Source organism: Gymnoscopelus microlampas, assembly GCF_963454915.1.
Source record: "Gymnoscopelus microlampas genome assembly, chromosome: 23".
Lineage (NCBI taxonomy): Eukaryota > Metazoa > Chordata > Actinopteri > Myctophiformes > Myctophidae > Gymnoscopelus > Gymnoscopelus microlampas.
In genome coordinates, this window is record NC_139960.1 from 29316648 (window position 1) to 29332503 (window position 15856).

At 44.0% G+C, this 15856-nt stretch overlaps 1 protein-coding gene across 3 annotated transcripts in view; it reads right to left on the bottom strand.

Moving 5' to 3' along the window:
* Window positions 1–15856, bottom strand: part of dock4b (dedicator of cytokinesis 4b) — a 315514-nt gene that overhangs the window by 66422 nt on the left and 233236 nt on the right. For all 3 annotated transcript variants that reach the window (XM_084049385.1, XM_084049386.1, XM_084049384.1), the window contains 3 exons: window positions 13346–13450; window positions 6909–7050; window positions 878–1044 (listed from right to left, as the gene is read on the bottom strand). In XM_084049385.1, coding sequence (XP_083905511.1) covers window positions 878–1044; window positions 6909–7050; window positions 13346–13450 — 414 coding nt within the window. The remainder of the gene's footprint in view (window positions 1–877; window positions 1045–6908; window positions 7051–13345; window positions 13451–15856) is intronic.

A 15856-nucleotide genomic window follows, 5' to 3' on the forward strand; every position in this document is an offset into this window, starting at 1 on the left:
AACAAAGAAGCACCCAGGAGGGAGTAGACTTAAGAAAGGAGATGAGCCAACCCTGAGCCCCTGTTTTACACAAAAAAAGGAGGTGGTACCCCAAGAGCCGAAAACAAAGGAAAACTTTGTTTTAACCCATTAACTCATTCAATGCCATGCTCATTTTTGAATTTTGGCTCTGAGTGCCACCATTCAAATTCATTGTAAAAGAAAAAGTGCTTAGGAAGCGAGATACAGCCTTTTTAAGTTATAGGTTAAACAAGGAGTGGATGGAGCAGCAAATCTTCAAATCATCATATCTTGGGTTCTGAACATGTTTTTCAAAAAAAAAAAAAAACTTTTATTTTGAAATTTATTTATTTTTTGGATTTTTTTTTTTCATGACGTCTTTGACGCCTTTTGGCGCTCAGGGCGTCAGGCCACATGACTTCTTTGACGTCTTTTGGCACTCAATGAGTTAAGACCGGGAGAAGCATCTGTGTCATTTTTAGATTTCTTTGACTATTAAGAAATAGCAGATATACAAGCTCATAGCCCGATGAGCTTGTAGATCTGCTATTTTGTTTTTTTAACCATGAAATTTGTGTGCGAATCTTTGAATATATATATTTTTAAAGCCAAAAAAATATTCTGTTCCCGGAACCCCCAGAAGCAAACATTTGAGTTACAAATGCAAAAAGAAATATCACGATTTTTCAAAAATAGCAGATCTACAAGCTCGTAGCGCGGCACTCGGTGCCGCGCTACGAGCTTGTAGATCTGCTATTTTTGAATAGCCAAAGTATGAAATAATGGTTGTATAAGCTCTGATCGAAAATGACACAGATCCGTTCCCGGATTGAAAGGGTCAACAGTATTCCTGCAGATTGATCTTCCTCCAGCTCACCTTGAACTCGTTCTCCTTGTCCTTGGTGCCCTTGTGGAAGGGCCGGTCGTAGCGGAACCTCCAGATGTGGTTGAACTTGTAGAAGCTCTTGATGTTGTCGGGCACGCCGTCGCGCTGCAGCACGTCCTGACTCTCCGGGATGGGACTCACCGCGTAGATCTGGAGGTCTGGGATGGGGGGGGGGTCGCGTCAAGGACCCAAAAAAACACCAGTGTGACAGAGAAAGCGAGAAAGGGAGGGCGAGACAGGCGGGACTAGGGGTGAAACAGTTAATCTAACTAATCAATTTAGTCGATTATGAAAAAATAGATATTGATCCATAATCAGGGGTGCACATAACTTTTTAGGTCTGGTACGCAGAAGAGCACCTGGACATGTGACTTGGTGCGCATGGGGGGGGGGTTCAGCACGGTGCCCACCGGACAGTTTTGTCAACGGGGGGGGGGGGGGGGGGAAGGACGCTCTGCTTCTAAATTCCGCCGATTTTCGCCGTTTTTTTTTCTCACGCTGTTAGATAAAGCCCCCAAGGTTGGTGCCCTGTGCTCTGCTGCGCTGATTTTATCCGCCAGATTGGGACGTTCACGGCATATTTTGCACCATTACGGTGCGTTCATCCTCGGTGACGAGTGCCTCTAACAGCCGCTGCTGGCTGCGTGCACGCAGCGAGGCGACGCGAGTCATATCTCTACCCCTGTGCCTAATGGCTGTACAATACATGGGGCCGACGGGTGCTTTAGAGTGAATGGGTGAGTGTGGCTTCAGGAAGTAAATTCCTAGCCTCGATCTCCAGGCTTTTCTTTTTTAGTTTTGCTAAAAAATAAAAGCTTGGAAATTCCTGTCCCAGCTGTTGGTGCGCAAAAGTGCCTCGCGTCGCCTGATGTGGTGCGCATTTTTTATTTTGGGTGCGCATGCGCACCTGCGCACCAGTTATGTGCACCCCTGTCCATAATCAATAATTGATTTGTAATTGATCCCTACATGTCACAATAGGCGAAAAGCTGAAAAATATACATTTCTGTTTTTGTATATAATCTACAACAACAAGCTTGTCGATCACCTATTTTCACTATTTTTGCACGACAGTTGTGTGACAAAGTATAAAATAAGGCTTAAATGTGTTTCTTATCTCAGGTACTTTTGTAAATATGTAGATAACTTGTTTGGCCTTTCTGCTGTTCTCTTGTTTGATCTCCTTCCCACTTACCCCCCACCCCTCTTCTTCTTCTCCCTCCCCTCTTCTTTCTATGGAAATTAACGTTGCGATGGGAATGATGTAAAAAAAACAAATTTCACCCACTTTTTTACCTTGTAAACCTGTGATGTGACAATAAACCTGATTCTGATTCTGATTCTGAAATGGTTCATCGATTCGTTGATGTAAATAAATAAGCAAATAATCACAAAGAAATCGATTGATAATCTCTAAGAAAATTATCAATAGTTAACAGCCCAAGACGGGACTCTCCGAGACAAGATAGATATTCTCTCTCTCTTTCACGTTAGCACTTCTGTATCTTTATTGTCCGATACACACAGCAATATCATCATTATACACTCAGCCAGCCCATATGGCTACTGTGCGCACACACACACACACACCTTATTCACACATTGTTCACCCATCAGCGCGTACGTCTCGTGCACGCCCGCGACAACACCGTGCACGTTGATATCACGCTGTGATAGCGAACATACGCAACCATATGGTTCTCCGCCTTAGAAACACTTGCATGCCACATGCGATACATGCACCACACATATGGCAAACACACACACACACACACCTATACAGTACGCACACAATGTGCATAATACACGTGTACACGTGTCTAGAACACGGTAGGTTTATCTATTTGTATGCAGTGGTGGAAGACGTACTCAGATATTTTACTTAAGTAAATGTAACAATACCACAAAATAAAAATACAAGTAAAAGGCCATGTGTTCAAAATGTTACTTGAGTAAAAGTACAAAAGTATTGGTATCAAAATATACTTAAGTACCAAAAGTAAAAGTACAAAAAATGTTTGAAAATAGCAGATCTACAATAGTAACAGTGAAACGTATTAATCACATGAACCCTAGCGTCCACATTCTAGGGCCCAACATTCTGTGAAAATAGCATAGAGTTAAAAATAATAGAGAGGGCACCCGAAATCTCCTCCCATCCACTTGCATTGAGTTGCTCACCCAGCGCATGGGCCTAAATCACCCCTTCTTCCGGGTTGTGAAATGTGGTGGGCGAGGCCTATTATGGGCCCAATACGTCACTTCTGTGACGCGTTTTACGTCACAGAAGCGCGCAGCCCCGTGCGGAAGCTTGTGCGCATGCTCGTGAGTCGAGCCCATTGGTCGAAACCGTTTTCGCTCGTTCATGTTGAGGCCCCTATGCTGCAGTACCATGAATGGCCAGCATGTCCATTTGGCGTCAATGAAACCACTGGGTTCTGGAGGCTTGGAAAATAGCCGCTCTAAAAGCTCACAACACGTCGCAACCGCAACGTGTTGTGAGCTTTGAGATCGGCTATTTTCTGCAAAGATATTTGGCGTACAGGGACAAGGGGAGGGGGCTTGTGGTGCGTTCACACGGGCCAGATACAAAGATACTAAAATACACAGCATCTTTGTCGCTGTGTCGCTTTGTATCCATGTTGCTCAACGCGGTTGCTGACGTCATCAAACGTGCGGACATTGGAGCTACAGTTGTAGTTTTGTATCTTTGTACCTGGAAGTTGAACCCAGCTCAACTTGAATTTGTAGCTTTGTGTGTCTTTGTCGATAGAGCTACAAACGTCGGATGTATCTTTGTATCTTCATGTCACTGGCTTCCATTGGAAATGAATGATAGCGTGTATCTTTTTATCTGCCCGTGTGAACGCACCATTACTGTAGTAAATACACCCCTGGGGGACTCCGGTCGACTATGAGTAGCATCAGTAGCTCAGAGCCTCTGCCTGAAGACCAAAGGATAATTCCTTTTAACCCATTAAGACCTGAGGCGATTCTTTAAAAAAATCTAAATCATAACAGTTTCTGGAAAAAAATCGAAAAAAAATGTTTTCAAGATTTTTCAAAAATAGCAGATCTACAAGCTCATAGCGCGGCGCTATGAGCTTGTATATCTGCTATTTTTGAATAGCCAAAGACATCTAAAGTGACACAGATACGTTCCAGGTATTAATGGGTTAACAGGTCATTCATGAAAGTCCTTGCGGTCTTGTTTCCAATGAGAACCTGTGAGCAATTAGGGGTTAAGAGTCTTGCTCAGGGACAAATTTCATTTCATCGACACATATGCTGGCCTGGCCTGGAATCGAACCTGGGGCAACCAGGGCCTCTGGCTCCCTAGGCGGGCTCACTAACCACTCAGCTATGGCCGTCCCTAAAGGCCTATATCTCCCCCCCCAACCAAAGAAGAGTCTCCTTTAGGCTAGTGGATAAGCTGTTTGTCTCTAGTGGGGTCCCCTGGGTTCAAATCCCGGGGCGTTACATAGGGTATAAGTGGTTAGGAGCAGGGGTCGTGGTTGAAATGTATGCACACAAGCAGCCAGCCTGTATAGATTTGTGTGGCTTCATTCACAAAACACACTCATAGTAATTTACCATCAATATTCAAAATTGGACAGAGGCCACGCCATTATTTGTTACATATGTTGTTAAACTATTTGAAAAAAAAAATGACATGAAAACATGCGAACCAGAACAATATCCCCACAAGGATAGTAAAATGACACACACACACACACACACACACACACACACACACACACACACACACACACACACACACACACACACACACACACACACACACACACACACACACACACACACACACACACACACACACACACACACACACTCAGCTTTTACCATAGGCAAACCTGGCCGAAATAGTGCCCTTCGCCACTGGAATATGAATGAAGACAGCTGACACAACCCATTAATATGCATGAGCATCTGTGGCGGGGTACAGTGGCGGGCCTCTGGGAGTGGCGCTATTGATTAACGATACTCAAGGATAACGCAGCGCTATGCTAACACAGTTAGACTTATGGCTGTCGATTCCAACAGCGTTCTGAGTTATGCGTGCGAGAATGCCACGCACGCTCACACACCCGTGCAGCCCACGATTGTGCACGTGCGCACACAAGCTTGTAGGGACACAAACACAGCTGCGCAAAGCCATATGCGCAGCTCACATGGATGCGTACTAAAACACCCCACACACACACACACACACACTATACATTTTTTAACATATCGACATATAAAATGCAAATGCACGTTTGCATGTACAGCGCACACACTGATGGACGGATGCACACACAGCTGCACACACCCAGTATACAGTACACAAAATCTACAGTATGTTGAAATGAACACAAGTGGTACACGCAATGCACAAAATAGTAAAGAGCAACTTTTTAAGCACACTCTCTCTCTCTCAGTCCGTCACTCTGTCTCTATTAATGTCTCTCTCTCTCTGTCCCCGTCTGTGTCCCCTCCTTCTCTCCGTCCCCGTCTGTCCCCTCCGTTTCTCTGTCTCCATCTGTCCGCTCCTGCCTTGCTCGCTCATGCCTAACTTATAGTTTTGTCATAGGACGGCGGTCGAGCAGCAGATCTCCAAGCTCTCGACGCGTTGCGGACGCACGGCATTGTGAGCTTGCAGATCTGCCATTTTTTTGGCAGAAGACACCGTCATACACGGTGGCTTCCGGACATACAAATCAGGCTCCAATCTGTTTCTAAACCTCTCTCTCTCTCGCTCTCTTCCATTTCGCAACATCTCACTATATATTCCACCCTCTCTGTCTAGCAGCAGCAGCTGTCCTGTTCTCTCCATTGGAGTGAATTATTGAGATGACTCCTGGTCTTAGAGACGTGGCTGAATATTGAACAGACACTTTCACATCTCCATACATCCTAAGTAGCATGTGTATCCACAGTACAGCTCATTATCCCACCTGGAGCCAGAAACACGGTTCAAGTGTAGCCATGCGTGTGTGTGTGTGTGTGTGTGTGTGTGTGTGTGTGTGGTGTGTGTGTGTGTGTGTGTGTGTGTGTGTGTGTCTGTGTGTGTGTGTGTGTGTGTGTGTGTGTGTGTGTGTGTGTGTGTGTGTGTGTGTGTGTGTGTGTGTGTGTGTGTGTGTGTGTGTGTGTGTTGTGTGTCGGGGGGGGAGGGGGGGAGACTGACAGAAGAGGCACAGGAGGCTGTGTTAAATGCTGTCTGATTCATTACATTGCATAAGGTGCCTACGTGTGTGTGTGTGTGTGTGTGTGTGTGTGTGTGTGTGTGTGTGTGTGTGTGTGTGTGTGTGTGTGTGTGTGTGCGTGTGTGTGCGCGTGTGTGTGTGTGCGTGTGTGCTCCTAATTGCTTACTTCCTCTATAATTGCAAATGCACTTAATCAGCTTTTAATGCATTTTACATTAAGTGCGTGTGCAGTGTGTGTGATTCATTTATCTTGTCAAGAGAAATGAGCTGTGTGCGTGTGCTGTCTGTCTGTCTGTCTGTCGTTTTGGCTAGTCAGTCAGTCAATCAATCAGTCTGTCTATCTGTCTGTCTGCCTGCCTATCTGTCGACCTATCTTAACCCATTAAGACCTGGAACTGTGTCATTTTTAGATTTGAGCTAAAAAGCATTATTTTACACTTTGGGCTATTCAAAAATAGCAGATCTACAAGCTCATAGCGCGGCACCGAGTGCCGCGCTACGAGCTTGTAGATCTGCTATTTTTGAAAAATCGTGAAAATGTGTGCAAATCTTTGAATAGATATATTTTTAAAGCGAACCTTTTTAACTCAAATCGATGCTTCTGGGGGGTCCCTGGAACAAAATATTTCGATGGGGGTCCGCGGCCAAATACATGTAATCTTGGGGGTCCTTGACATGAAAAAGATTGAGCACCACTGATATAGAAACATACGTTTTTTCAGAAAACTGTTGAGATTTAGGAGACATGTAGAATCGGCTTCAGGTCTCAATGGGTTAAAATATGTGCATATGGCTACATCTGGTGATAAGGATACACTGGGCCTCCGCCTGGTAGATGGTCTGATCCGGCTGGTTGACGTGCTGCATGGCGATGGCGTGGGGGAACTCGTTGAGCATCCTCTGCTGGAAGGCCTCCAGCCTCTCGTAGTCATGGCCGCGGCACACAAACTCCTTGTTCTGCAGAGGATACAGGAGGGAGGGAGGAGACGGCAACAACGTGGGGTTAGCCTGACACCTAGTGGCCACTCGGCGCTACTGCGGCCCCACACGCCGCTTTCCCCCACATTAAAACTTTAGTGTCACTGAAGTAATAGCAGCAGGAGCTGAATAATCTCATCAAGAGTGTGACACACACACACACACACTGGTGATTCATGGTCACCTTGCCCATTAAGCTGTGCTCCATGAAACATCAACACATCCTGAGGTTATGTTCAAAAGCACTCGTATTCCAAAGCCTAACAGTTACAGTTTGAAGGGGAACGAACACCCCCTGACACCTAACATTCCTCCGACAACAAGAATGCCGCCATGGAAAGGAACGCCGGCAGGTACCATTGAAGTTATGAGCTACGAGCTATGAGTCATGTTCTTGAGAGACAAAGTCACATGATCTCCTCGTTTGTCTGGTTGTGAAGAAATGGGGAAAAAAAAAACGTTTTTTGTCACAACCTGGATTTTTTTACCCCTTGAAGACCTGGAACGCATCTGTGTCATTTTTAGATTTGAGCTAAAAAGCATTATTTTACACTTTTGGCTATTGAAAAATAGCAGATACACAAGCTCATAGCGCGGCACCGAAAAAAAAATAGCAGATATACAAGCTCATAGCGCGGCACGAGTGCCGCGCTACGAGCTTGTATATCTGCTATTTTTGAAAAATCGTGAAAATGTGTGCAAATCTTTGAAATATATATATTTTTAAAGCGAACATTTTTAACTCAAATATTTGCTTCTGGGGGGTCCCTGGAACAAAATATTTTGATGGGGGTCGGCGGCCAAATACATATAATTTTGGGGGTCCTTGACATGAAAAATATTGAGCACCACTGATATAGAAACATACGTTTTTTCCGAATACTGTTGAGATTCAGGAGACACGTAGAATCGGCTTCAGGTCTCAATGGGTTAATTCCTGCAGGAGTACTACTGCAGCCTCATGAAGCTGCTTGTTGTTGTGGTTCTTTGTTACCGACCATCTTGGTAACAAGGACACTTTGCCTTGAAAGACTCTCTCTCTCCCGGATGACAGCTGGCCTTCCAGATGTCATTGTGAAGATACCAACGGATTTGGTTCTTCTAACTCGGAGTTTCAACCCATTCAATCCGGAAACACATCTGTGTCATTTTTAGATTTCTTTGGCTATTCAAAAAATAGCAGATATACAAGCTCACCGAGTGCCGCGCTATGAGCTTGTAGATCTGCTATTTTGGGGGCGGGAAATCGTGAAAATGTTCAATATATATATATATATATATATACACTTTTTAGCGGCGCTAGCCGCTCTATACCTTTAGGTATAGAGCGGATATTAGCCCTCTATGCCTGGCTTTTGCGTCAACGTTCTGATTGGTCAGGTGCGCCAACGTTCTGATTGGTCAGGTGCGTCAACGTTCTGATTGGTCAGGTGCGCCAAAGTTGTGATTGGTCACTATTCATGACATCACTATGATGTCATGAATATAGAATTCGATGTCTATATAAACGATGACAATGACTTCATCTTATTATTCATTTGGCTAAAGTCTCCGTCTAGGTAAGTTATTTAAAGTTAATATGACGAATAGAAAGAGAAAGATACAAGAACAGATGAAGGGTGAATGTATAGAAAGTCTGAGTTCGGGACCCAGTCATCCGTTATGACAGAATGGTTTGATAGAGACGATCGAGAATCCAAGAGTCCGTTAAGGTTCTGATTGGTCAGGCCCGTCAAGGTTCTGATTGGTCAGGCCCGTCAAGGTTCTGATTGGTCAGGCCCGTCAAGGTTGTGATTTGTCAGGCAAGGGGACTATTCATGACATCACTATGATGTCAAGGTTTATTTTTTATTTCCTCATGTTTTTTTTTGTATATATTTTTATTTGGCTAAAGTCTCCTTCTAGGTAAGTTATTTAAAGTTAGATCCTCAATTTAACTTTATCTGTCGTCGACGCTCTGATTGGTCAGACCCGTCAACAAAGTGATTGGTCAAGCTTCACATGACACATGGCTATAAACACATTATAAACACATATCGATGACATAATGTATTCAAAGGCGCCGCTACCTTCACACAGGGTGTGATTTTTAACTAAAATCTTTGCTTCTGGGGGTCCCTGGAACAAAATATTCTGAGATGCTGGGGGTCCGTGGACAAATACATATCATTTTGGGTGGTCCTTGACATGAAAAAAGTTTGAGAACCACTGATATTATATACGTTAACATACGTTTTTGTCAACAAAAAAAGTGTGTGTTAGGATTTACAAGACATTTGTAGAATCCCCCAGAAGCAAAAGATTTGAGTTTAAAATGTTCAAAGATTTGCATGTATTTGCCAGACCCACGGGGTCGGCCTACATGAGGCTTTGTACCTGTTTTCTCCATACATGGGCATGCCCCCTTTGCCCCTAGGCCCCAGCCATAAAAGTCTGTCCCCCTTTCGTCCATACATGGGCATACACAGGCTGACACGTCATGTGAAGTCCGGCTTAGCCGTGACGTAGTGCTCTGATCTTATAAAGGAAGATCAGAGCTAACTAGAAAAAGTGCTCCTCGGAGCACAAGTCTCCGCCAGCAGACTTGGGAATGTTGGGAATGTTCTACTTCTTATGTTCTAATTCTTACAAAAAATAGAACATGTTACTGTGTCATAGTAACATGACACAATTAGTGTCCTATCCATCTGTATAAGTGTCCTATCCGTCCTGTCTGTGTAAGTGTCCTATCCGTCCTGTCTGTATAAGTGTCCTATCCGTCCTGTCTGTATAAGTGTCCTATCCGTCCTGTCTGTATAAGTGTCCTATCCGTCCTGTCTGTATAAGTGTCCTATCCGTCCTGTCTGTATAAGTGTCCTATCCGTCCTGTCTGTATAAGTGTCCTATCCGTCCTGTCTGTGTAAGTGTCCTATCCGTCCTGTCTATATAAGTGTCCTATGTAAGTGTCCTATGTAAGTGTCCTATCTGTCCTGTCTGTGTCAGTGTCCTATCCAATTGTTACAGTATCCGCCATTTCTCAGCCATTTCGTGATTATTCCTGTCTTACCTCACTTTGAAAGAGGCTAAGACTCTTTCAAAGTGACACATGTATTTATAGGCCGCTATACGTCACTAGCCAATCAGATCACACTATTTCACCGTATTGTCACGTGTCACGTGAGGCTTGACCAATGTTAGCTTGACATGTGGAAAGTGAAAACAATGTCTCCTGGCGGAGACAATAAGTACTTATTCTGGGTCTGGCAGAACCAGGTGTCCTGGTCTTGTTTTGAATAGCCAAAGACATCTAAAAGAAAGCACACCCAGTGTGAAGTGAGCGGTGCTATTTAAAAACAACAGTGGTCATCACAGACAGTGATGGAAGCTCACTTCAAAGGTGAGTGAGTGAAGTGAGTGGTGGTATTTATGAGTTATTAATATAATAATAATAATAATAAACTTTATTTGTATAGCACCTTTCATGACATGAAATGCAGCGCAAAGTGCTTTACAGAGCAAGAATACAGTTACAGTTACAACCAATTTAACAATAAAGCAAACAAAAAATAAAATAAAACTAGAAAAAGTGCTCCTCGGAGCACAACTCTCCGCCAGAAGACTTGTGTTGGTTCGAAGGTCGCGAAGGTCGCTATCCCTCTTGTATATGTAAGTGTCCTATCCATCCTGTCTGGGTAAGTGTCCTCTTCCGTTCATTCTGTGTAAGTGTCCTATCCCTCCTGTCCTATCCGTCCTGTCTATGTAAGTGTCATATCCCTCCTGTCTATATAAGTGTCTTATCTGTCCTATCTGTCCAATAAGACAGATAGGAACAATTGGACCGCGACTACTTGACTACTTCCGGTTCGAAGGTCTGGGAGTGAGCTAGTGGCCGGATTTTCGGTATTGGAATCTGGCTTATCACAGTGACACATGTATTTATAGGTCGCTATCCCTCTTGTATATGTAAGTGTCCTATCCAACCTGTCTGGGTAAGTGTCCTCTTCCGTTCTGTCTGTGTGAGTGTCCTATCCCTCCTGTCTGTATAAGTGTCCTATGTCATATCCCTCCTGTCTATATAAATGTCCTATCTGTCCTATCTGCCAATTATGTATCAGCCATGCAGCCATTTCATGGTTCCCGTCTTACCTCACTCTGACAGTGGCGGAGACACTGTCAGAGTGATGCCATGTATATATAGGCCCGGTGGCGTCACTAGCCAATCAGATCACAGTATTTCACGTGTCACGTGAGGCTTGACCAATCGGTGTGTCATGTTTAGAAAGTGAAAACGCAGTGATAACAATACTCTCCTGGCGGAGAGTAATAAAAGCAAAAGCATAAAACATTAAAATAGGCAATACAGTGAGGACTTAAAAATCAACCAAAGAGTCAGCTAAAAGCAAGAGTGAAGAAATAGGTCTTGAGCTGTGCTTTAAAGCTATCGACAGAGGCTGCCTGTTTTAGGTGTAATGGGAGTTTATTCCACACTGTTGGTCCGTAAAAGCAGAATGCTGCTTCACCGTATTTTTTATATGTCATTTTAGGCACCTCGAGTAGGTCAGCACTTGAAGACCTGAGGGTCCGGTTTGGATCATGTCTCTCTAGGCAGTCATAGAGGTAGGAAGGTGCCAGACCATTTAGAGCTTTATAAACTATTAAAAGAATTTTAAAATCAATCCTAAAAACAACCGGGAGCCAGTGTAGTGAAGCTAGTACTGGAGTGATATGTTCTCTCATTCTAGTTTTAGTTAAAATTCTGGCTGCCGCATTTTGAACAAGTTGTAATCTGTCAGTTGTTTTCTTAGGCAGGCCAGAGTAGAGTGCATTGCAGTAATCAAGCCGAGAGAAAACAAAAGCGTGGATCAGCGTTTTTGCGTCGTCTAACGACAGATAGTCTCTAATTCGCGCAATATTTCTAAGATGAAAGAAAGCAATCTTGGTGACATGATTAATGTGTGCATTAAAATTCAATTCAGAGTCGATAATAACCCCCAGGTTCTTTACTGTGGTGTTACTTTCTACAGCCAGGTTACCAAGTCTACTTATTATTAATTCTCTCTGCTCACTGGAGCCAATTATGAGAATTTCTGTTTTATCCTCATTTAGCTTAAGAAAGTTCTCACTCATCCAGCATTTTATACTGGACAGACAGGTCAACAATGGGTCTAGAGCGCAGGGGTCGTCTGGAGCTACCGAAAGATACAGCTGGGTATCATCAGCATAGAAATGGAAGTTCACTCCGTGATCGGCGATGAGTTCTCCCAGTGGTAGTATATACAGGGAGAACAATAAGGGACCCAGAATTGAGCCCTGTGGAATACCAGAACAGATGTCATGTTTGTCTGAGTCAAAATTAGCTAGGCTGACAAAATAGCTTCTGCCTGTTAGGTAAGAGTAAAACCAAGACAAGGCTGTGCCTGACAAACCAATCCAGTACTCCATGCGTTGTAGTAGAATTTTGTGATCAATCGTGTCAAAAGCAGCGGTTAAGTCAAGGAGTAGGAGAACAGATATATTTTTGTTGTCAGCGGACACCCTAAGATCATTAATTACTTTTACAAGTGCTGTTTCTGTGCTATGACCTTTCCTGAATGTCATCATGCGTCTCGCTAGCCAATCACAGTACTGAGCAAAGGGTCTGAACACCAATCAGCCAATCACGGTACAGCGAAAGACACATTTTCACGACGGAAAGAAATACTTTCGCCACGGATGGGGCCCAAACCCACTTATAGGAGCGGCTACACCGCTCAATGACACAGATGCGTTCCCCGGATTGAATGGGTTCGATGAACACCGAGGATTGTACTGTGTATTGCACAGGGTGATTTAGTACCAAAGACAGAGACATCGAGGTGCATTGGTTGGACCTCGGTCCACTGGTTCAGAAACAGTGACGTAGAACAGTGGTTTTCAACCTTTTTCATGCCAGGGACCCCTAAATTGATATACATTTGGCCGCGGACCACCATCTGAAAACGTTTTGTGCCAGGGACCCCCAGAAGCAAAGATTTGAGCTAATGTTCTCTTTGAAAAATTCATATATTCAAAGATTTGCACACATTTTCAAGATCTTTCAAAAATAGCAGATCTACAAGCTCATAGCGCGGCACTCGGTGCCGCGCTATGAGCTTGTAGATCTGCTATTTTTGAATAGCCAAGGCTAAGTGGTTAAAATGATTCTGAGGCTATGTTAGCTGATTTAGTTGGGGACCCCCTGGAACCCCCTCAAGGACCACTGGTGGTCCCCCGGACCACTGGTTGAAAACCACTGATGTAGAGGAATCGTTCTTACCCTCAGGAAGAAGGGGAACTTCTTGCCATAGAAACCCACTCTGAAGAACTCGGGCTCGAGCCTCTGCTGGTCCATGATTTTATCGTACAGGGAGGCCTCCATCATCTAGTGGCAAAGAAAGAAAAATACTCTGTTACAAGTCCAGAATTCAAAATTTACTTGAGTAAAAGTACAAAAGTATTGGCATCAAAATGTACTTAAAGTACCAAAAGTAAAAGTACTAAATATTTGAAAATAGCTTAGGTATAAAATATGGTTAAAGTGGGTAATGTATGTTTCATTACATCATAATTTATATCTGAAAAGTAACTAGTAACTAAAGTTTTCAAATAATTGTAGTGGAGGAAAAGTACAATATTTGCCTCTGAGATGTAGTGGAGTAGTTAAGTAAAAGTATTGGAAATTGGAAATACTCCAGTAAAGTACAAATACCTCAAAAACGTACTTAAGTACAGTACTTGAGTAAATGTGCTTAGTTACTTTACACCACTGCCAACAACTAGCATTGATTAATCTTCTGAAATCTGTATTCTACAGGAGTGCAATGGTTTTCAAATGGGTGCAACAACTGAAAAGACTAACGATGATAATATTTTAAAACAACTGAATAACTGTATTGATCCCTGTAGGGAGGCTGGGTAGTTTTCTGTAATAATAGCTAGGCAGATAACAGGCGAAAGACAAGCGAATCGTTCACTTCCGGATAAAAGCGCCAAAATTGGTACACATACTCCTTGGGTAGTACTGTTTTGATAAAACCCGTTAGCCACCTGAAAATTCAAGATGGCGGCCATTTTTCAAGATGGCTGCCATTGAATATAGAGTAATATTACATTTCCCAACAAAATCACATAGATACAAGCGCCAAAATTGGCAAACATACTCCTTGGGTATTGCTCTTTTGATAAAAACCAAAGATTTTAAGATGGTGGCCATTTTTCAAGATGGCCACCATTGAATATACAGTAATTCACAGTAATTTCACAATAAAATGTCATAGATATGCACCAAAATTGGCACACACACTCTTTTGGTATTGCTCTTTTGATGAAACCTGTTACCCATGTAAAAATTCAAGATGGCAGCCATTTTTCAAGATGGCCACCATTGTACAGTAGGCTATATACAGTCAAATCACATTTAGAAGTAAAATATAGAAGCAAGCACCAAAATTGGCTCATATACCATTCTTTTAATAACATTTTAGCAGCCACCTAAAAATTCAAGATGGCGGCCATTTTGCAAGGTGGCCGCCATTGAATATACACTAATAATGCATTTCTGAATAAAATCACCAAAAAATGTCCTATTTGAGTAATCTTGGTGTCAAATCATACATTTTTCACTATGTAGAATCTGAATCTGGACCCATGGACTGACTCACTAGCTTCCTTGTACCATATATCAGCCCCGGAATCCTAATCTTCTGCTAAATTAGGGGATCATGCTATGTTATAAGTCTATTATGTGTAGCATTTTCTTGTACAAGACAAAGAGGAAGGGTAGTGTTTTCAGCCTGCGGTGAAAGATGGGCAGTGACTCTGCTGTCCTGACATCAGTGGGAAGTTCATTCCACCACTGTGGGGCCAGAACAGAAAAAAGTCGTGACCGTGTCAATCGACCAGAAGGACCCTTGAGTGACGAGGCAATCAGTCGCCCCGAGGTGGCAGACCGAAGTGGTCGGGCAGGGGTGTAGGCATCGACCATAGCCCGGAAGTAAGAAGGAGCTGTTCCTTTCACTGCCCTATAGGCTAGCACCAGGGTTTTAAACTGGATCCGAGCTGCTACGGGGAGCCAGTGTAGAGATCGGAGAAGGATAGTTGTGTGGGAGAACTTGGGGCGGTTGAACACCAGACGAGCTGCAGCTTTCTGAACAAGCTCCAGAGGTCTGATGGCAGATGCCGGAGCACCAGCCAGGAGGGAGTTGCAGTAGTCCAGGCGGGAGATGACAAGAGCCTGGATGAGCACCTGGGCTGCCTTCTCCGTGAGGAAGGGGCGAATCCTCCTGATGTTGTAGAGGAGGAATCTGCAGGACCGTGTCACTGATGCGATGTTTGCCGAGAACGACAGATGATCGTCCAGGGTCACACCCAGATTCTTCGCAGTCCGAGTTGACGTCATCACAGCATTATCAATGGTGATGGCCATGTCTCGGTGCGGACAGCCCTTCCCCGGGAGGAACATCAGCTCGGTCTTGTCCAGGTTGAGCTTCAGGTGGTGCGTCGACATCCACTCCGAGATGTCAGCCAGACAAGCAGCAATGCGTGCCTCCACTTGTGTGTCAGAGGGGGGGAATGAGAGGATCAGCTGGGTGTCATCGGCATAGCAGTGGTAGGAAAAGCCATGGGAGTGGATGACAGCACCAAGAGATGTAGTGTAGAGAGAGAAAAGAAGAGGACCCAGAACCGAGCCTTGGGGAACCCCAGTAGTGAGTCTGTGTGGTTCTGATACAGACCCTCTCAGCATCACCTGGTAGGAGCGACCCGTCAGGTAGGATGCAAACAGGGAGAG